At 37.2% G+C, this 15,997-nt stretch overlaps 1 protein-coding gene across 2 annotated transcripts in view; it reads right to left on the bottom strand.

The window, feature by feature from the left end:
- adcy6 (adenylate cyclase 6) overlaps positions 1 to 15,997 on the bottom strand; it is a 44,445-nt gene that overhangs the window by 10,820 nt on the left and 17,628 nt on the right. For both annotated transcript variants that reach the window (XM_023957129.1, XM_023957130.1), the window contains exons 4-9: positions 3,968 to 4,117; positions 2,662 to 2,783; positions 1,940 to 2,051; positions 1,725 to 1,852; positions 1,469 to 1,627; positions 948 to 1,089 (exon numbers count right to left, since the gene is read on the bottom strand). In XM_023957129.1, the coding sequence (XP_023812897.1) occupies positions 948 to 1,089; positions 1,469 to 1,627; positions 1,725 to 1,852; positions 1,940 to 2,051; positions 2,662 to 2,783; positions 3,968 to 4,117 (813 nt within the window). The remainder of the gene's footprint in view (positions 1 to 947; positions 1,090 to 1,468; positions 1,628 to 1,724; positions 1,853 to 1,939; positions 2,052 to 2,661; positions 2,784 to 3,967; positions 4,118 to 15,997) is intronic.

Below are 15,997 nucleotides of genomic sequence, written 5' to 3'. Positions count from 1 at the left end.
CAGGGGCTTTGGGAGGAGGCCACAGCGTGAGCAAAGGTTGAAGGAGGTGCAGCGCGTTTCTTGCTCAGTCTGGATGCATGGGCTCAAACTGATTGAAATAATCTAAGAATTTGGAAAAAATGAAAATTGTTCCATAAAATATCTTTGGCCCGATAATTACTTTACTACCAAAGACTACAAGTGCTGAAAGCAGGAATAGAATATAATCAATTCATTTATTAAGTTCTTTAGGTTTTTGAAGCAATTGGATTTATTGTTTTTTTCAGACCAAAAACTGGTTTTGAACTATTCTACTTAGAGCACCTTAAGGGGATTCTACCATCAGCTGAAGCACAGTATGTGTGTGTTCAGTGGACAGTTTGCTCAAAATAAAGACCATGAACTCATTATAAGGAATTCATTTTGTTGAGTTCTTCTTTTTATTTCTTACTACTGAAGCATAAATACTGAGGCAGGTTTGCATAATTAGAACAAAAGACTTTCAGTATTCAGAGATGCTTCTATAAATGAATAGATTATTGTACCCATTTTATTATGTAGTTAAATATAATTACTTTGTCTGATCTGGTGGTCTGTTTTCTTTCAGACGTTAATGGCTTCTCATATTAACATACATTTAAACCGCTGTGTTTTTATTAAAAGAATAAATAAAAAACTAAATGAAGTTCAGCATTCAATGCTGTGAAATCCAAACCACAATGAGCTGAATGGTTGTGTTGTTGATTGCAAAAGGTTACAAAACAACGGCCGCTAAATGAAGGTTTCTTTCCGTAACTTTGGCTCCAGGTCATGATAACACACAGAGAATTCATTGGTTTTTACCACCTTCACCCTCCCAGATCAATAAATCCCACTTCAACTTTTTATCTTTTATAACACAAACTTTAACAAAAATATGTGCAGTTTCTCTGTGGAATTCTAAGCCTCTTAATTGTTTGTCCACTGACCCGTTTCTGGCTGCAGCCGAGGACCAGAAAGGTCTCGATGCTGTTCTCCTTCAGATACGCGTTCCTCTCCCCTCCGAAGCCTGGCTCCACCTCATAGTCGCCGTTCAGGTACTGCAATGTGGCCTTTGTGATGTGGATGCGCCTGTGTCGCAGGGAAGAAAAGGTAGCTGCTTTTATCCCTTCATCCTTTATCTTGATAGACATTTGTGCATGAATCAATTAATCAGAACTTCATGATTCTTCCTTATTTTGTTTTATCATCTTAAAGTTTTAACAACTGCTTTAACTTTTTTAAATACTATGTACTCAGTAGGAAAGTTAGTTCAGTAAAAAGCAAAGGTTTAAACCTTTTTAAAAAGTTTTTACTTGATACTTATTGCTGTTCCAGAACCTGGGTTAATAAAAAATAAAAATCATCAGAACTGGCCTTTAAAAAATCTGTTTCAAAAAGCTGTTTTTAAATGAACAACCTCAAATTTGTCTTTTTCTTTGTTGCTTTTATTGTATTGCTGTCCTCTCACCCTGCCTTGCCTCCAGCCTCCATGTGATTGGCCAACGTGACATCGTTTGACCACACGTCAAACTGCCACTTCCTGAGTCCGAGCACGCCGCAGTGCACGCGGCCGCTGTGAATGCCAACGCGCATGTTAACATTGACCCCTGTGACCTCGCGCACCAACCTGCAGAGACACCACCGTCAGTTTCCCCCATTCAGCAAGCAGGCCATAAACAGACCTGCAGAGAGAACAACATCCAAAAAACACCAGTGTGACTCACGATATGGCCTCAATCATGTCGACGCCCATCTCAACACAGCAGTGGGCGTGGTCCGCTCGCGGCTCAGGCAGTCCAGACACGCAGTAGTAACAATCGCCCAAAATTTTTATTCGGAGACAGTGGTTCTCCTGAAAACCAAGACACAAAATACATGGAGTTGTTGTTGTTTTTTAAAGGAAAAATATTTTGGAAACTTTTTATCCAGGTCTCCTTACCGATGCCAGCTTGTCAAAACGGGCAAAGAGTTCATTGAGCGTCATGACAAGCTCCTGAGCTGTGCACTGTGATGCCAGACTGGTGAAACCCTCAATGTCTGCAAACAAAATACTGGACAGGTAGAAAATAGAGAAAAGAATAATTAAGGTTGTGCAAAACTAGCTTTTAGTAACAGTTTTAACCCCAGCAGCCTTTATAATTATGATTTGTTCCTGTCAGGGCAGCTGACTCTGGGAGAAAGGTGACATTTGCCCTTGAGGTCCTCCCTGTGCATGAACAGCGTGTGTGGAGGCAGGGTTTACATGAGGGACTGTGCACGCAGGATTTGCTTATTGCTGTAATTGAAAGTGTGCTGAAGCTCTCCATCTTTTGGGATTTTCTTATATTGGTTGTGAGAAATGAAGTATTCCCTGAACAGTGTTAATTAGCCTACACTACCAAACCATTCCACCCTCCTCTGACTGTGACTCCTGGACTCTACTGGTCTTCATGTCTGCACCAAAAGGGTTTGGAGTTCGTTTTTGTTGTGGGTTAGATTGCTTTAGAAGAGCAACACCTCTAAACATACTTTTTTACTTCTAAATTTCACATTTTCCACAGTGTAACATGTCAAAAGACATAAAATATTTTATTAATTTATCCAGAAAAGCAAAAAATTAAACATAAAGATCATTTAGATGCCAACATCCTGATTCACAGCCAACTCATCAGAGCGACTCACCTAACATTGTCGTGTTTTTGGATGTAGATCTTGTGAAACATCATGTCTTCCTTCTTAGCATTGATGTCAGCCTTCATTTCCATGGCAACGTGCCTTGGCAACACTGAAAGCAGCAGGCGTTCCTGGGAAACACACAAAAAAGAAAACAGATCAAAACCATTCAAACTGCGTAAGGTGTCGCATTTCTACTAGTATGTGTGAACATCGGGTGTTTACAAGGGATTTCTTTTCTTGTGAAAGAAAAACTCTGTTGATTCTTGGATTTAATGGATTAAATCGGATTTTTTATCGCTCTGTCATGCAAAACTGCATCATCTCTAGTGTCACCTTTATCAACACGCTGTTTCAGCTGAAACATCTTTAAATATAACCTTTCATCTAACTTTGATATCACAAGGTTCAGAATGAACTTCATGGTTTCAGAATGGAATTATTTTTCTTTATTTTGGACTTTAAATGCAGCACATTTTGGGTGATTTCTAATGTCATCTGCTCAGCTGCTGTTTACTTTTTGCCAGAAGTTTTGCTAACCTGCATTGATAACTGAAGTTTAATGCAAAAAAATGGATTAACAGTTTAGCAACTAAGGTCAATAAGCCCTAAAATCTACTTATCTCATACTTTTAAAATATTGAATCTACAGTAATTTAAAGTCGGGTTTTTGACGCCCAACATGATGCCAACGAGGCATCATTTATGATTTAAAATATTGCAGATTTTCACTTTTTTTTTTTCAAAATAAACTACAGAGTTGTATAAATTGTTTAACAGTTTTAGTTTTTCTCTTCTGTAATTGCTCATAGTAAGAGGCAGAGAACCGCACTAAAGGATGACATAATTGGAAAATGTCTTCCCCCTCACGCACAGAGGTACACAAAAGCATCCCAGGACGGCAGCAACATGAACTCTCCTTGTAGCCATTGTCTGATGGTACACGTGCAGGGATGTATACGCTGGAGATGTTGGATGGGATACATGGCGTTTGTGTGAGAATGTTGCAGCAGTAAAAAATTTCCAGCTCCTCCTTTTTTTCATCGTAGTACCTCATTACTGTGTCCAGAATATGTATTGTAAGGTTTAGAGGTTTCATATGTGAATTTTAATTATGTATTTTGGCAAGACCCGTCATTTTCTGAAGCAAAATTACTTTGCAGTAAAGTATTCCATAAAAGGAATGATTTTATTAGGTGGAAAGATAACCAAAACCCAATATGCAATCTTTTATTTTTCAGAATCTTTTTTGATTCATCTATAAGTCTTAATGTTTCAGAGAACAGATACAAGGAAGGAGTATGTGCATCCCCACCTGCTGCTGATTCTCCCTTTGTAGATGAAGCCTGGCTTGGATGTATCCTCTCGTCTCCTGAAAGGCTTGTCTCTGTGAAACTTCAGCAGGGTAGTGGGTGCAGATGCCAATGATGTTGGTGCACAGGAAGATCAGGACATTAGCACTCACCTGCAGAGGACACAATCAGGAAACACGCATTCAGCATGACTGCACCACAAATCTAACTTCACTAATGTGAAACAAAATCTATGAAATACTTGGGGAAAAGTCTCTTCTTTGGATCACTTTTGACACGGTTTCCTTCTTTGCTTAGTGATACCAGACATTCAGACTTAGCAAATCACTACCACACATGAATGTTTATCAGAGATTTAATAGACGGCCTGTGAGAACGTTTTCCAGCAAAAAAGCTGGGAACACTCGGAAAAACATCCGTGTTACATCAAAAAGCCTTGCAGAAGCAAAGAGTGGCACTTCATGGGCCATTCTGAGACTCTTGTATAATATTATATAATAATAATATTATAATAATATAACAATCATTCTGTTATGAATTGTGCGTGCACAGACAAAGCTCAGCTTTGTGACAGGCGTACAATAAGCATACATTTATGCCTTTTTTTAAATAATCAAAAATACATTTTAAATTAAAAAATATATATATAGAATGTATTGTTTATTTAAATAAAAGATTTGTTTAAGTGTTACCAATAATACTCAAAAAGGGATATTTCCAAATTTTTTTTAATTTGGTTCTTTAAAGACCCACTCCAATGAAAATCTAATTTTTGGTGTTTAAAACTTATTTTTGTTTCCTTTTTTTTGTTGGTGGAGGACATATAAATAAGAATAAAAATTGCATTTCTGAATATTTCTGTGAATTCGCTGTGAATCAGGAGCAACTGAAATGGGCGGGCCAAAGTCTCCCTGCTCCGCCCCATTCTGATGCATCCACTTGTGAAAAACAAGATTCATGTACGTCTTCGTTTTTCCTCGTCTGAGCTGACATCTGGCTCAAAAAGGTACAGCTTGATAGCTCCAGTGTTGCTCGCCATTTTAGTTGCACCACTCATGTCAGCTTGAGGTTGCAAGGGGCTGTAAGCTAGCGGGAGAGAGTGTAAACAAAGGGAGGATAGGATATCAGCAGAGGCTTACTTCAGCACCAACAGTCCCACCCACAACTCTGAGTCAAATTTCTGATGAACTCCTGCTGATCTGCAGAAACTATGTCCTAGAAAACTACAGTTTTTTCTTATTTTGGCCCAAAAACAGTGTACCGGTAATCATAATTAAAAGACCCTTTGGAACGACTTTAGAAAAGTTCAAAATATGATTGGAGTGGGACTCTTTAGCTACTGGCTGGTTACATTTTCAATGCTCTGATCTGGGACTTATATTTGGTTAAGATACTCAATGAATTTCCTATTCACATCAGAAATTAAGTTAAAACAATAAAACCACAACAAATTGCAAAATCTATGAATGCAACAATAATCCTTTGGTTGTCTGTTGCTCTGTGTTTTGGTAATTCATTGTTCTCACTGTAATTTCATAAATATTTCAAATGTTATGGTTCCTCCACTGTCGGATATGTTTTACAGAACACACATATTTCCTTCAACAGGAAATAGTCCCAGTTGTTTGGGTTGTTACCCCCCTCCCCACCACCACCCCTAATCTCCTTGTCATTATTACAGCAGCCATGTGTGCTGCAGCCATAAACTCTACACAATAAGGTTGCAATCAGCTGATGTGACTCAGTGGTTTAATGTGAAAAAGTGATAGGATAACCTCCTGCTTCCAAAATGTTTTCCTATCTGATTTGTGGGAATTGTTGTTGACCTGACACAGGGCCACTTCCTTTAAAAAGTTGCTCTGATTCCCAGGCTGTACTAGACAGCTCCTCACTCATATGGACACTAAGAACTGGGGGAGTGTGCACCAGAGGGAAAGTCTCCGCCAACAGGGTCAAGGATAAATATTTGTATATGTTCATTTAAAAAGAGATTGTGGTTTGAAACTGTTGAATTTTTACAAACATTTCACAATTATTTATAAAAAAAATTCTAAAAGAATTTTATTTTTTACAACTCAGTTTTAGGGCCACCAAAACATAAAATTACGAGATAAAGTCGTAAATTTACAAGAAAAAACTCTTCCAAGATTTTTTACAAACATCTACTGGATAAAAATGTAACGACACAACAGCAAAATGAACAATAAATCTTTCATTTAAGGTGTTAAAAATACAATATTTAAAAAACCAAACATGAATTTATATCATAAGATTCCCTACACAAACAATGGCTACTGAAATCTGTTCTTTGTACATTTGCAAAAGCAAATCATGTCTGTCATGGTGCTGTGATCCAGCAGTTATCCCATGTTTTTCCACACAAAGATAAAAAAGACAACTCGAACAAGAGGACATTATTCTTCTTTTAATGTTTTAAAACATCATAGCCCAAAGCTAAACATCTTTAACTATATTGGCAAAATGTAAAAAAGTAGTCATTGCTTTTTTTGTCAAGAAAGTGCTGCTTTTGCAGCAACCAAATAAAAATAAATCCAAAAACTCTAAGGTTTCTTTGAAAATCCAGTATTAAAATGGACAAACCAAATTGTGTTTTTATAATTAGGATAAATTTGAGATGTAAAGTCACTAAGCAACACTGAAAAGTAAGCAAGGAGAAGCACTACAAATACCAAACTTGAGTTTATTGTAGCAAATTAGTGTGTGAAAAACATTGGTAATTTCTAATCTCTTTTCTCTTGGTTAATGAAGATCATATTTGCCTTTTTTTAAATACCAAATTAAATCTGCTGATCACATCATCTTTAGATTTTAGAAACATGTTGTTTTTGGATGTGTTTGGTCATAAAATAACTCCCATTCTATCATGTGAACACAGTTTGGATTAACATACATAAGTCAAAACAAATGTGAAACTTTTGGAGAATCTAGTTTTTTTTTCTTTAACTGTTTCTGTCTGTTACTAATCGGAAATTTAAGGCAACCTCTGGTCCCTGCAATGAGGACCTCCTGCACTGGTGAACATCCTTAGCACCTCCTACAAGTCTGTACTTATAAAAAAATAAAAAATAAAAAAGTCATAGCAAATACAAAAAGAAAGACTACAAAGAAAGAATCTCACATGAACTGGACAGGAAACCCCCCACCATGTTACTGAGATATAATTGTATCCATAAAATAAAAACATGTAAACAATATGTAAAACAGTGCAATCTCCCATTATATTGAGTTGAACTTGCTGTAAGTAATGCAAACCAAGCCTCTCTCTGTGCAAAATAAGGATGGTCTGCAGCTTCAAGACTCTAAAACTCTTTCCCCCCAAAGCACCATATCCAAAGGACAAATGAGCAGCATCAAAACTTAAAAACTGATAGTACAAACTGCTGTCAGGGCAAACACTTGCTCCAGATTTTTTGTTGACAAACACAAAACACATTTTTTCCTTTGAATCAGAGGTACAACTCTTATTTTCCACAAAAGAGTATGACTTTCTCACTCAACTCAGGTCCCACAGATGGTTTCTTTCAGGTTTTTTGAGTAAGTACACCAAAAATAAACAAAACCGCCAACACTACATTTCTTTCTTAGAATAAACAAACTGCATCCACTGCTTTCTGCCATAAATATCATGTGGGAATGACAAACAACTTTGCCGTCTTCTGCAGCCAAAAACACACTATTTTAGCATTTAGATAACCCGAGAAGCTATAAATAAACTGCACAACAGACACCCAAATTCACCAAGGTGAATACGGAGACAATCAGTAAACATGCCGCTGAAGGCACCGTGTTCTGAACTTACTCCAGAAGAACATGCTAAACGGAAACTGGTCAATCAAGAGGGCATGGAGAGGGCAACTGTTGTAAATTCATCTTCAGAAACATGGAAAACTCTGGTATAGATTAAGATATTTGTTTCAGAAAAAACACAAAAATATGCATCTGAATATGCACGAAGCAATTTATTTGTCGGCTCTAGCTGAAGGCACACACCTGCCTTGATTGAATCGTCCCTTTTTGTTCATAAGCATGATTCGCTGACGTGCATCGTCCCTCTCGCATTACAAACTTTTTTATTTGTAAAAACCCAGAGGTGTAGTTCATGCAGACTCTCTGTGCGTCAGCTGCTGTTATCCTAGATTATGTTACCACTGCTCTGCTACCTTCTTCTCGTCAAACGTCCACTAAAGGGTATAGATTTTTCCTGTACCAATAATTGCAGCAGTTCAGTAAAATGATCCTGGCTAGAATCACAACACAACAGACACAGCAAAACACGTCTTTGTGAGGACGGGTTGCTATGTCTGTGTTGTGGATTTTTTTTTTTTACATCTCCATGACGAGGAAACCTCCACTCACATTTAAATGATCGATAGTATTCAGCTTTTTCTAACGTCTAACTAAAATGAATGATAAACACACATTATTACGACTGTATTCACGTGCAAACAGAAGCATAAATGGATGCATGCATATGTATCGTGGCTGCAATGAATTCTGTGAAGGGAAAATAGAAACAGATGGGTAATGGAGAAGGGAGTTTAAAAAAAAAAAAGGCAAACAAGGGGCGGGATAAAACACCAGACAACTCAGATAACGCTGACAAATGACAGTTGTTGAGGGTAAAAAGGAAATAAGTGGTCTAAAGAGACAGGATGAGAAAGGAAAAGGACAATGTAAGGATGACAGCAGTAGGAAGAGTACAAATGAGTGAGAGGGTGAAAGGGGGGCATGACAGATATGGGCCACAGTGACATTAGGCAGATGGCTCAGAGTGCTCAGCTCTGTTTACTTTACTCTCACTGTTCAAGCAAAAGCAGGCATAAGAGAAAAGCAAAACCCGCCGCGTGTTTGCATGTGGATGTTTGCGTGAACGTACAGTAAAAACATTTTTATTTCTATGAGCCACAGCTCCTGAAAACTATTGTGTAGGGATTCCCTCAAACTCAGTGTCTGACCAGAACCAAAGTCATTGCTTGGTTTTTCCAGAGTTCACGGGCCAGTCGGTTTACAGAGTACACAGTAAGGTCCTGTATTTGCGCAACAGTCCTCCACCTTTTTTTTTTTTAGGATCCCTTCCTGGCAGCTTTTACCTGCTACCGGCAAGAGACAACCACACTTCCGGAGCGAGAACACCTGTTCACTGCGTTCAGCAGCACTCACTCAGCCCCATTCATCACTGTTAGCTTGTCTTTTTGCTATCTTTAAAATCTTAATTTTTGCCACGACCAAGCTGCTAAAATGGAAGTTAAGAAAAAGAAAAGTTTCTCATCTTTTGTTTTTGTTTTGTTTATTCCTGTCATCATTTCCCCAGAGGTGACTTAAGGGGGGGGGGTTCAGCCATCCAGTCAGGCTGCAGAGAGGAACTCGGCCTAATCCCTGGACATCAAAATGGCATTATGTAAGAGCTGATCTGAACTTCACCGAACAGGAAACGCAAGAGTAACACTTAATAATCAAGCTGCGTGACTCGGGATGCATTACTGAATCAATAAAAATCATTACTCAATCGTGAAAACAAATCGTTCGATTACATGTTTTATTCATTTCAGCCTTTCATAAGCTGATAACCTTTTTTTAATCTGTTGTGATTGTTATTAGGCATTCATTTCATCCAACTCACTTGTTTTTGGAAAACATTCACTCTCAAGGGTTTTGAAGGTTTGATTTATTACTTTATATAAACACAGCATGGCCTCAGTTAGCGATGACACACAAAATATTATCTTTATGACAATCCAATCTTCCCTGCTCCTCTATCCAGGATCAAACAGCAGCCATGTCTCTCGATTCTGTCTTCTGAAATAAATGTCATCTACGTGAGCAAACCTGAATCTTAGTGTGTAAGAGAAATATTCAGAAAAATATACTTGTAATTTTCCCCATGTTTTATGATGAATTTAACACTGCAGCAGTAGACTTTAGCGGGACAACAATACCAACGAGTAAAAAACCCCACAGACTTTTGAGGTCATCAGATTTCCCTTTGGTAATTGGTATAGTCCTCTAAAGAAGAAGAGGAACTCACAAACGAGATGTTAAATGGTTCCCAAAAGTTCTCCATGAGAATCATCCATTATTGTGAAAATCAATGTCTTCACATCAATAATGGATCACGGTTGTGAAGAAAATCTCTTTGTCACTATTAGCCTGAAGGAGTATCTTTAATGTATCTTTTTACTCTTTGTTTTTCATTTCCAGGACTGTAACTTTTACAGCCAAAACAAAACAGAAAGAAAAACTTTAAGACTAATCATTGAGTACTTATGGGATAAACAGTCCACCTTTACCTGAGAAACAAGCTGAGGTAAAAAAAAAACTACAGTATACATCATACCAAACAGGACATAATAACGTGTGCAGTGACATATCAGCAAAACAATTTTCTGACAGTAAGATTTTATTTTTAGCTGCACCATTATTATACTAATTAAAGCATGTGGATAGCCTTTTTCTTTAATCAATGAGTGTATGCAGCTACATGTGCATCCTCCCTTATCCCAGCATTGCTCATGAGAAGGAGGGCGTGTTAGCATAAGGCTCCCAAAAACCTTAGAATGGCCTAAATGGTAAACGGCTTCTACTTACATTGCGCTTTACTACCTTTTTAGAAGGCCCAAAGCCTTCAACTGTCACAGTCCCATTCACCCATGCACATTCACACAATGATAGTGGCCCCGCTGCGGAACACTGGCGCCAACCTGTTACCACCGGGAACAATGTGTCTTGCCCAAAGACACTTCGACACATGGCCAAGCAAGGCAGAAATTGAACCTGCGATGCTTTAATCAGAGGTCAACTGCTCTACCTCTGTACAACAACTGCAGAATGTAATCTTGGTTGGAAGCCAGCACAGAGAGAAGACCAAACAGTAAAACTCAGTCAAAATGTGGGATTTCTGAAACTCCTTTGATTCGGGGGAACGCTGGACAACAAGGAACAAACACATCATTAACTGTGATGATCATGGCTGTAATGTTTATGTAGGTTTTGTGTGCGCCCGCTGCACTTATATACCTCGATTTGAAACTGTTCATGCCGGCTGTAGGACCCATAACTGTCGAAAGAAGCGATGACATGCATGTTACACGTTACATTTTCTGCATCTATTTCTCATGAACAGTTCTGTAATATCTTACAAACATCAGCACCACTTTTTTCTTTTTGGCAAGGCCAACAGTCCTCCTCTCAGTCTCAGGGAGGAACTCGTGCCAGGGGGTTACAGGTGCTGTTCTAGTGTTGCATTGCATTGCAACACTAGAACACAGCAAATATTCCAGTCAAGAATTTCTTCAAAACTACATTTTAAACTATTTTTTGAAATTATTTCCAACTTTATAAGCAAGTATTTTTAAGATTTTCTAATCTCAGCAGTCAAACACAGATTTATGTCGGTGTTACTTGGCCTTTTCAAGGTCATGTTGAAAACACCAGAGGACCATACATTAATAAGACATTATACGCGGTTAATGTACTTTCAGTGGTGTCTAATGTGAGAAAATGAACTGACCCACTTTTTCACAAGGTTGATTTTTTTGCAGTACTGTATAAAGGTTATTCTGAATGAAATAAACAGGCTGCACAATTGGTGTCGACAAAATGATCCAGAAAATAAATCCTATTTTTTTTAAAACAATGTATATATAAAACAAGATAAGAATTTATAGTTTCAAGTAGCAGAATAAAAAAAATGTCTGTGATTAAAAGTATAAGACTGAAGAGATATAATCACATCCTTTTTTGACAGATGTTCTGACTTTAGTGTTTCAAGCGATGCCTGAGTCTTAATTTCCAATGTATTTATCAGTGTCAGCAATTTCTGCTGGTTCAGCTATTCAGATCAGCTCTAATGGCATTCACCCCACTGTTTGCAATTACACACACTTGTTACACACTCTTCCGAAAACACTTTTATTCTTTTTAACTGGTGGAATTGTGCTCTTCTGACTCCTTGCAGATGTGCAAAAGCAAAACAAAAATGTTGCCAGTAACTTCTTGCAGCACCTATAACATAACAGTAGGAAAGTCAGGAAAATGTTTTTTTATTTTGCATTTTGTAGCTTGGATGTTTTTCTACCAGCACTCTCCTATAGTGATCTCTGTTTGAAGGATTTGTTTACTTCTGGGCTTCCCGCCACCCGTAGCTCATACTTCCTCTTACTATGTATTCATAGATTAGTTGCTTCAGGCAAAGAAACAAAACTAACTGTAACACTCCTGTATATTTTTGGTGGTTTGCATAATTTGAGTAACAAAATACTTCCACACTTTCTAAGCAGCTGCCGTTGGAAGAACTAAATTATCATGAAAAGTTGTTGCTCTGCTCATCTTTCGTTTGCATGGAAGAGAAAAATGCATTACTGCTTTATTTGTATTGTAATTAATATTGCAATATGGTATTTTTATGTCAATAGTATACATTTAGTGTATGTTGCACAGGGTCTCAGATCTTTTTCTGGCATAAGGCCTTTTAAAAAAACTCAACTAAAAGGTACGGTCATGAAAATGTGCTACAAAGTTGACAAACACTGAAAAAGGTGCATTAATGTTTGTGTTGTTGTTATATTGAAAAGTAGCTTATTAAACAGAAGATAGCATTAAAATTCAAATATGCCACACAGCTGTAATTTCTGGATTAAATAAAAATTAAGATGAACCTGTCTTTAAAAAAAATATCTGAACTTACTAGCTTTGTATATACTATATAAAGAGTCACTGACAATATTTAATATACAGTCACTATCCAGTACATTATGGTAACTGCATCTTGTTGGATCTCAAAGTGATGGAAATAAGCATCGCCGGTTTTTAATGCAGATAGAACCATTTTAGTACAATGACTCAGAGAAAGTGCGTTATCCGCAGCAGTGTTGGAATTCCTAAAGACCAGAGAACCCAAAGATAAGAACAAAGCCTTTAACACTAGATACTAAGCGAAGGGCTTGTCATAAGAAATGTCATAGAGTTAATTATCTGCCTGGCAACCTCCGAAGAAACACCAGTTTACTACCAAACAAACTTCTCGGTCCAAAAAAAACTACTGATTTTCTGCCTTTTAAGATGCAAACATCTAGAGACCAGTTTCAAAACTTTTTTTTTAGACTTAGTCTGAGACACATCACATGTCTGAGTTCCTAAAAAATAAACCAAAAGGCTGGCGTTGTTACAATACTCATTGATTTGCCAATCTTTTTTTTATCAGCACTGAAATTTAAATAAATCAATAAAAGAAATCCCATGGAGCTACCATAAACTTTATCTAAGAGGGAGATAAGCCGAAGAAGTTCTGTCTGTGAAGCACAAGATAACAAAAAGGCTCAGATAGAAGAGTCCATATTGTTTATAATAATTCAATCTTCAAAGACGTAGTTTGAGACATTTCAAACAGATAAAGGATTTTAGGATTAGTGCAACAAGGCACCACACTTAAGCTTTATTGATTCACATTGAGACGTTCATTGTTTATTTATTTTAAACTTAATAATGTAGAAAAATGAAAATCGTTTTTTAAGACCCATTTCAATAAAAATCGTACTTTTGGTGTTTTTAGCTGTGGCATTTTTCTGATAATGGAGGATAGATCTCAAAATTGCCTGTCTGAGTCTCGTTTTGAATCAGGAGCAGACAAATAAATGACATTGAAAAATTACTTATTTGATATGTTGAAAATACACTGAGTAGGCTGCAAGCCCCCTGCTCCGCATCATTCTGATGCATCCACTTGTAGACAAATAGATCCATGCACGTCTTTGTTTTTCTCGGCTGAGCTGGAATCTGAATCAAAACTGCATGATTGGAAAGCTGCAATATTGCTCACAGTTTTTGTTGCAGCAGTAATGTTAGGCCGGGAGTGTGAGGGGCTGTAAACTATGGCTGGATGATGGGAATTGAGTCCTGCTTTCCTTAAAACTCAGAGGCAAATGAGGCTAATGAACTCTGCCTTTAAAATAGTTCAAAATGGATTCAACTAAGCCTAAGAAACATTTATATTTTATAAAACGCATGCATTAAATTTTCTGGTTAAGGCAAACGCATGAAAAATAACTAGGTCAGTATGTTTTCACATTTGCTGTTTGTAAAGGAGTTTGACTTGATGTGGGAGCAGCCAATCAACGTCCAGTCTTGTTTAAAAATGCTAAACCTTCCGACCTAGAGATGTGGATTCTAATGGAAGATTTAACCATGGCTGCAAAACTCAACCTTTATGATGGACACTTGAAAAGCATTGACCAACACCATCAGCTGCTTTTCTCAAATCCATAGAGTTAAGCAAACTGTCACTACCCCAGCAGGATGTGAACAACTCAGAATTACCAGCACAGAACCCACTTTGTTTCTGAGATTCAGCTACCTAATCTAGCGTCAAATTTCCTTAAGGAAGGGTGAAGGTTATACTTGTTTTTTAGTTGCCACACACCTCCCTAAAATTCTTTCTAAAGACCAGATCTGCCACCCAGGTTTTCCAATCCAGAGTCTCTGAAATCAAAATTAAACTCTCTTAGATGGAGTGTAAAATCAAAGAAAACAAAGGAAATCTTCAAGATTGTAGCGGGGATCAAAAGTTCTGCAATTATTATCTCTATGTCATCCAACTCCTTCATGAACAGCTCAAGTGTAAACTGACCCAGCTGATAAGTAATCATTAGTAACCTTTAGACATTGTTTCGATATTCATAAAACAGGCAATTGACAAAAAATCCTCCATGCAAATAAAGCCATGGTAATAAAGAACTGCTGATACATAATCTATAATTCTGAATTATGCAGTTCCATTCATTTTTATTCCATTAGGTTCTTCTGTTGAACGTTTGCAGAACTTTGCTGTAATTAAACTGTCGTACATTTTCTGTGATTTTTTAAGTCTAAGGTATAATGTTTTTGCAGCCTGTATAAACTCCTGTCTTTATGACCACAGATTAAACATTCCCTTACATAAACCGTTGGCTAACTGGAATTTTACTCAAACTTTCATAATTAAATGACGTCTAAATTCCTCACATTCTTTTAATCTCATCAAACCTAAAATACAGAAAAATATAAATAACAGGTTTAATTCAGGTAAATTAATTTTTTAAAAGTAAAAATTCACTGCTTATGTTGGAAGAAATGTGTTGTATTTTTAAATATAGTGGTCACAACAGCTTAATATTTAAAAAAAAATCTATAAATATATGACTTTTAAAATGTTTTGAAAGTTTATGAAAGGTTTTGTGGACTTTTTTTCATAATAAAATTTGATTTAATAAAAATATCGTTGCCTAATGGAGTTTGATCCAACATAAATGGTGATTGATTTCATATCTATGTGCCCTTTTGGTCAGTCACGCACTTTCACCTCGACATCAAGCAAAAAAAGCCCACATTCAAGAGCTCGATGGATGAACCCATAGAAACAGTGAATGGAAGAAACCATGTGACCTTTATGACAGCGAAGGTGGCGATAACAAGTGAGTGAGGACGCTCTTTCTCACAGGTGAGGATCACACCTCAGCAGAAAGCTTTTGTTGGGCTACAGTTTGAGCCTTTGTGAAAGACGCCGCCTGGACAAACATTTACAAAGCTTTTAACTGAACGTGAACTTCCCACCCATGCCAGGTTTAACAGGAAGAGGCAGAAAAAAATTCCCCGAAAAAGCTCTGATCTCCCAAAGTTTTTCAGGCTGCATGAGGCCAGCTGAGACACTCCAGTTAATGAAAAGTTGCATTTATGTTTTTTAGTCTTTGAGCTTAGATTGCCAGTGGTCAAGCTCATCTTTCCTGATACCAAACGGTTATTTTCTCTTCACGCAAGGTCTGCTCTTTCCATGTGTCTTTGACAACCATGTGGTTGTTAATGAGGAAAATATTTAAGGAATGTGCATTTATAGTCTCTTTGAAAGCAACAAATCTGCTGTTTCTTTATAGGTCAACTGCCCAAACATGGTTTCTGTTTTTATTATTCATTTAACAGGTGCAAAATGCTTTTTTATGATGTATATCTTTCAAGTCCCACACTGATCATCTTTTGACCTATTG

This window comes from Oryzias latipes, chromosome 7 (assembly GCF_002234675.1).
Source record: "Oryzias latipes chromosome 7, ASM223467v1".
NCBI classification, from domain to species: domain Eukaryota; kingdom Metazoa; phylum Chordata; class Actinopteri; order Beloniformes; family Adrianichthyidae; genus Oryzias; species Oryzias latipes.
Note: the sequence above shows the minus strand (reverse complement) of the source record. Positions and strands in the feature narration are given on the sequence as shown.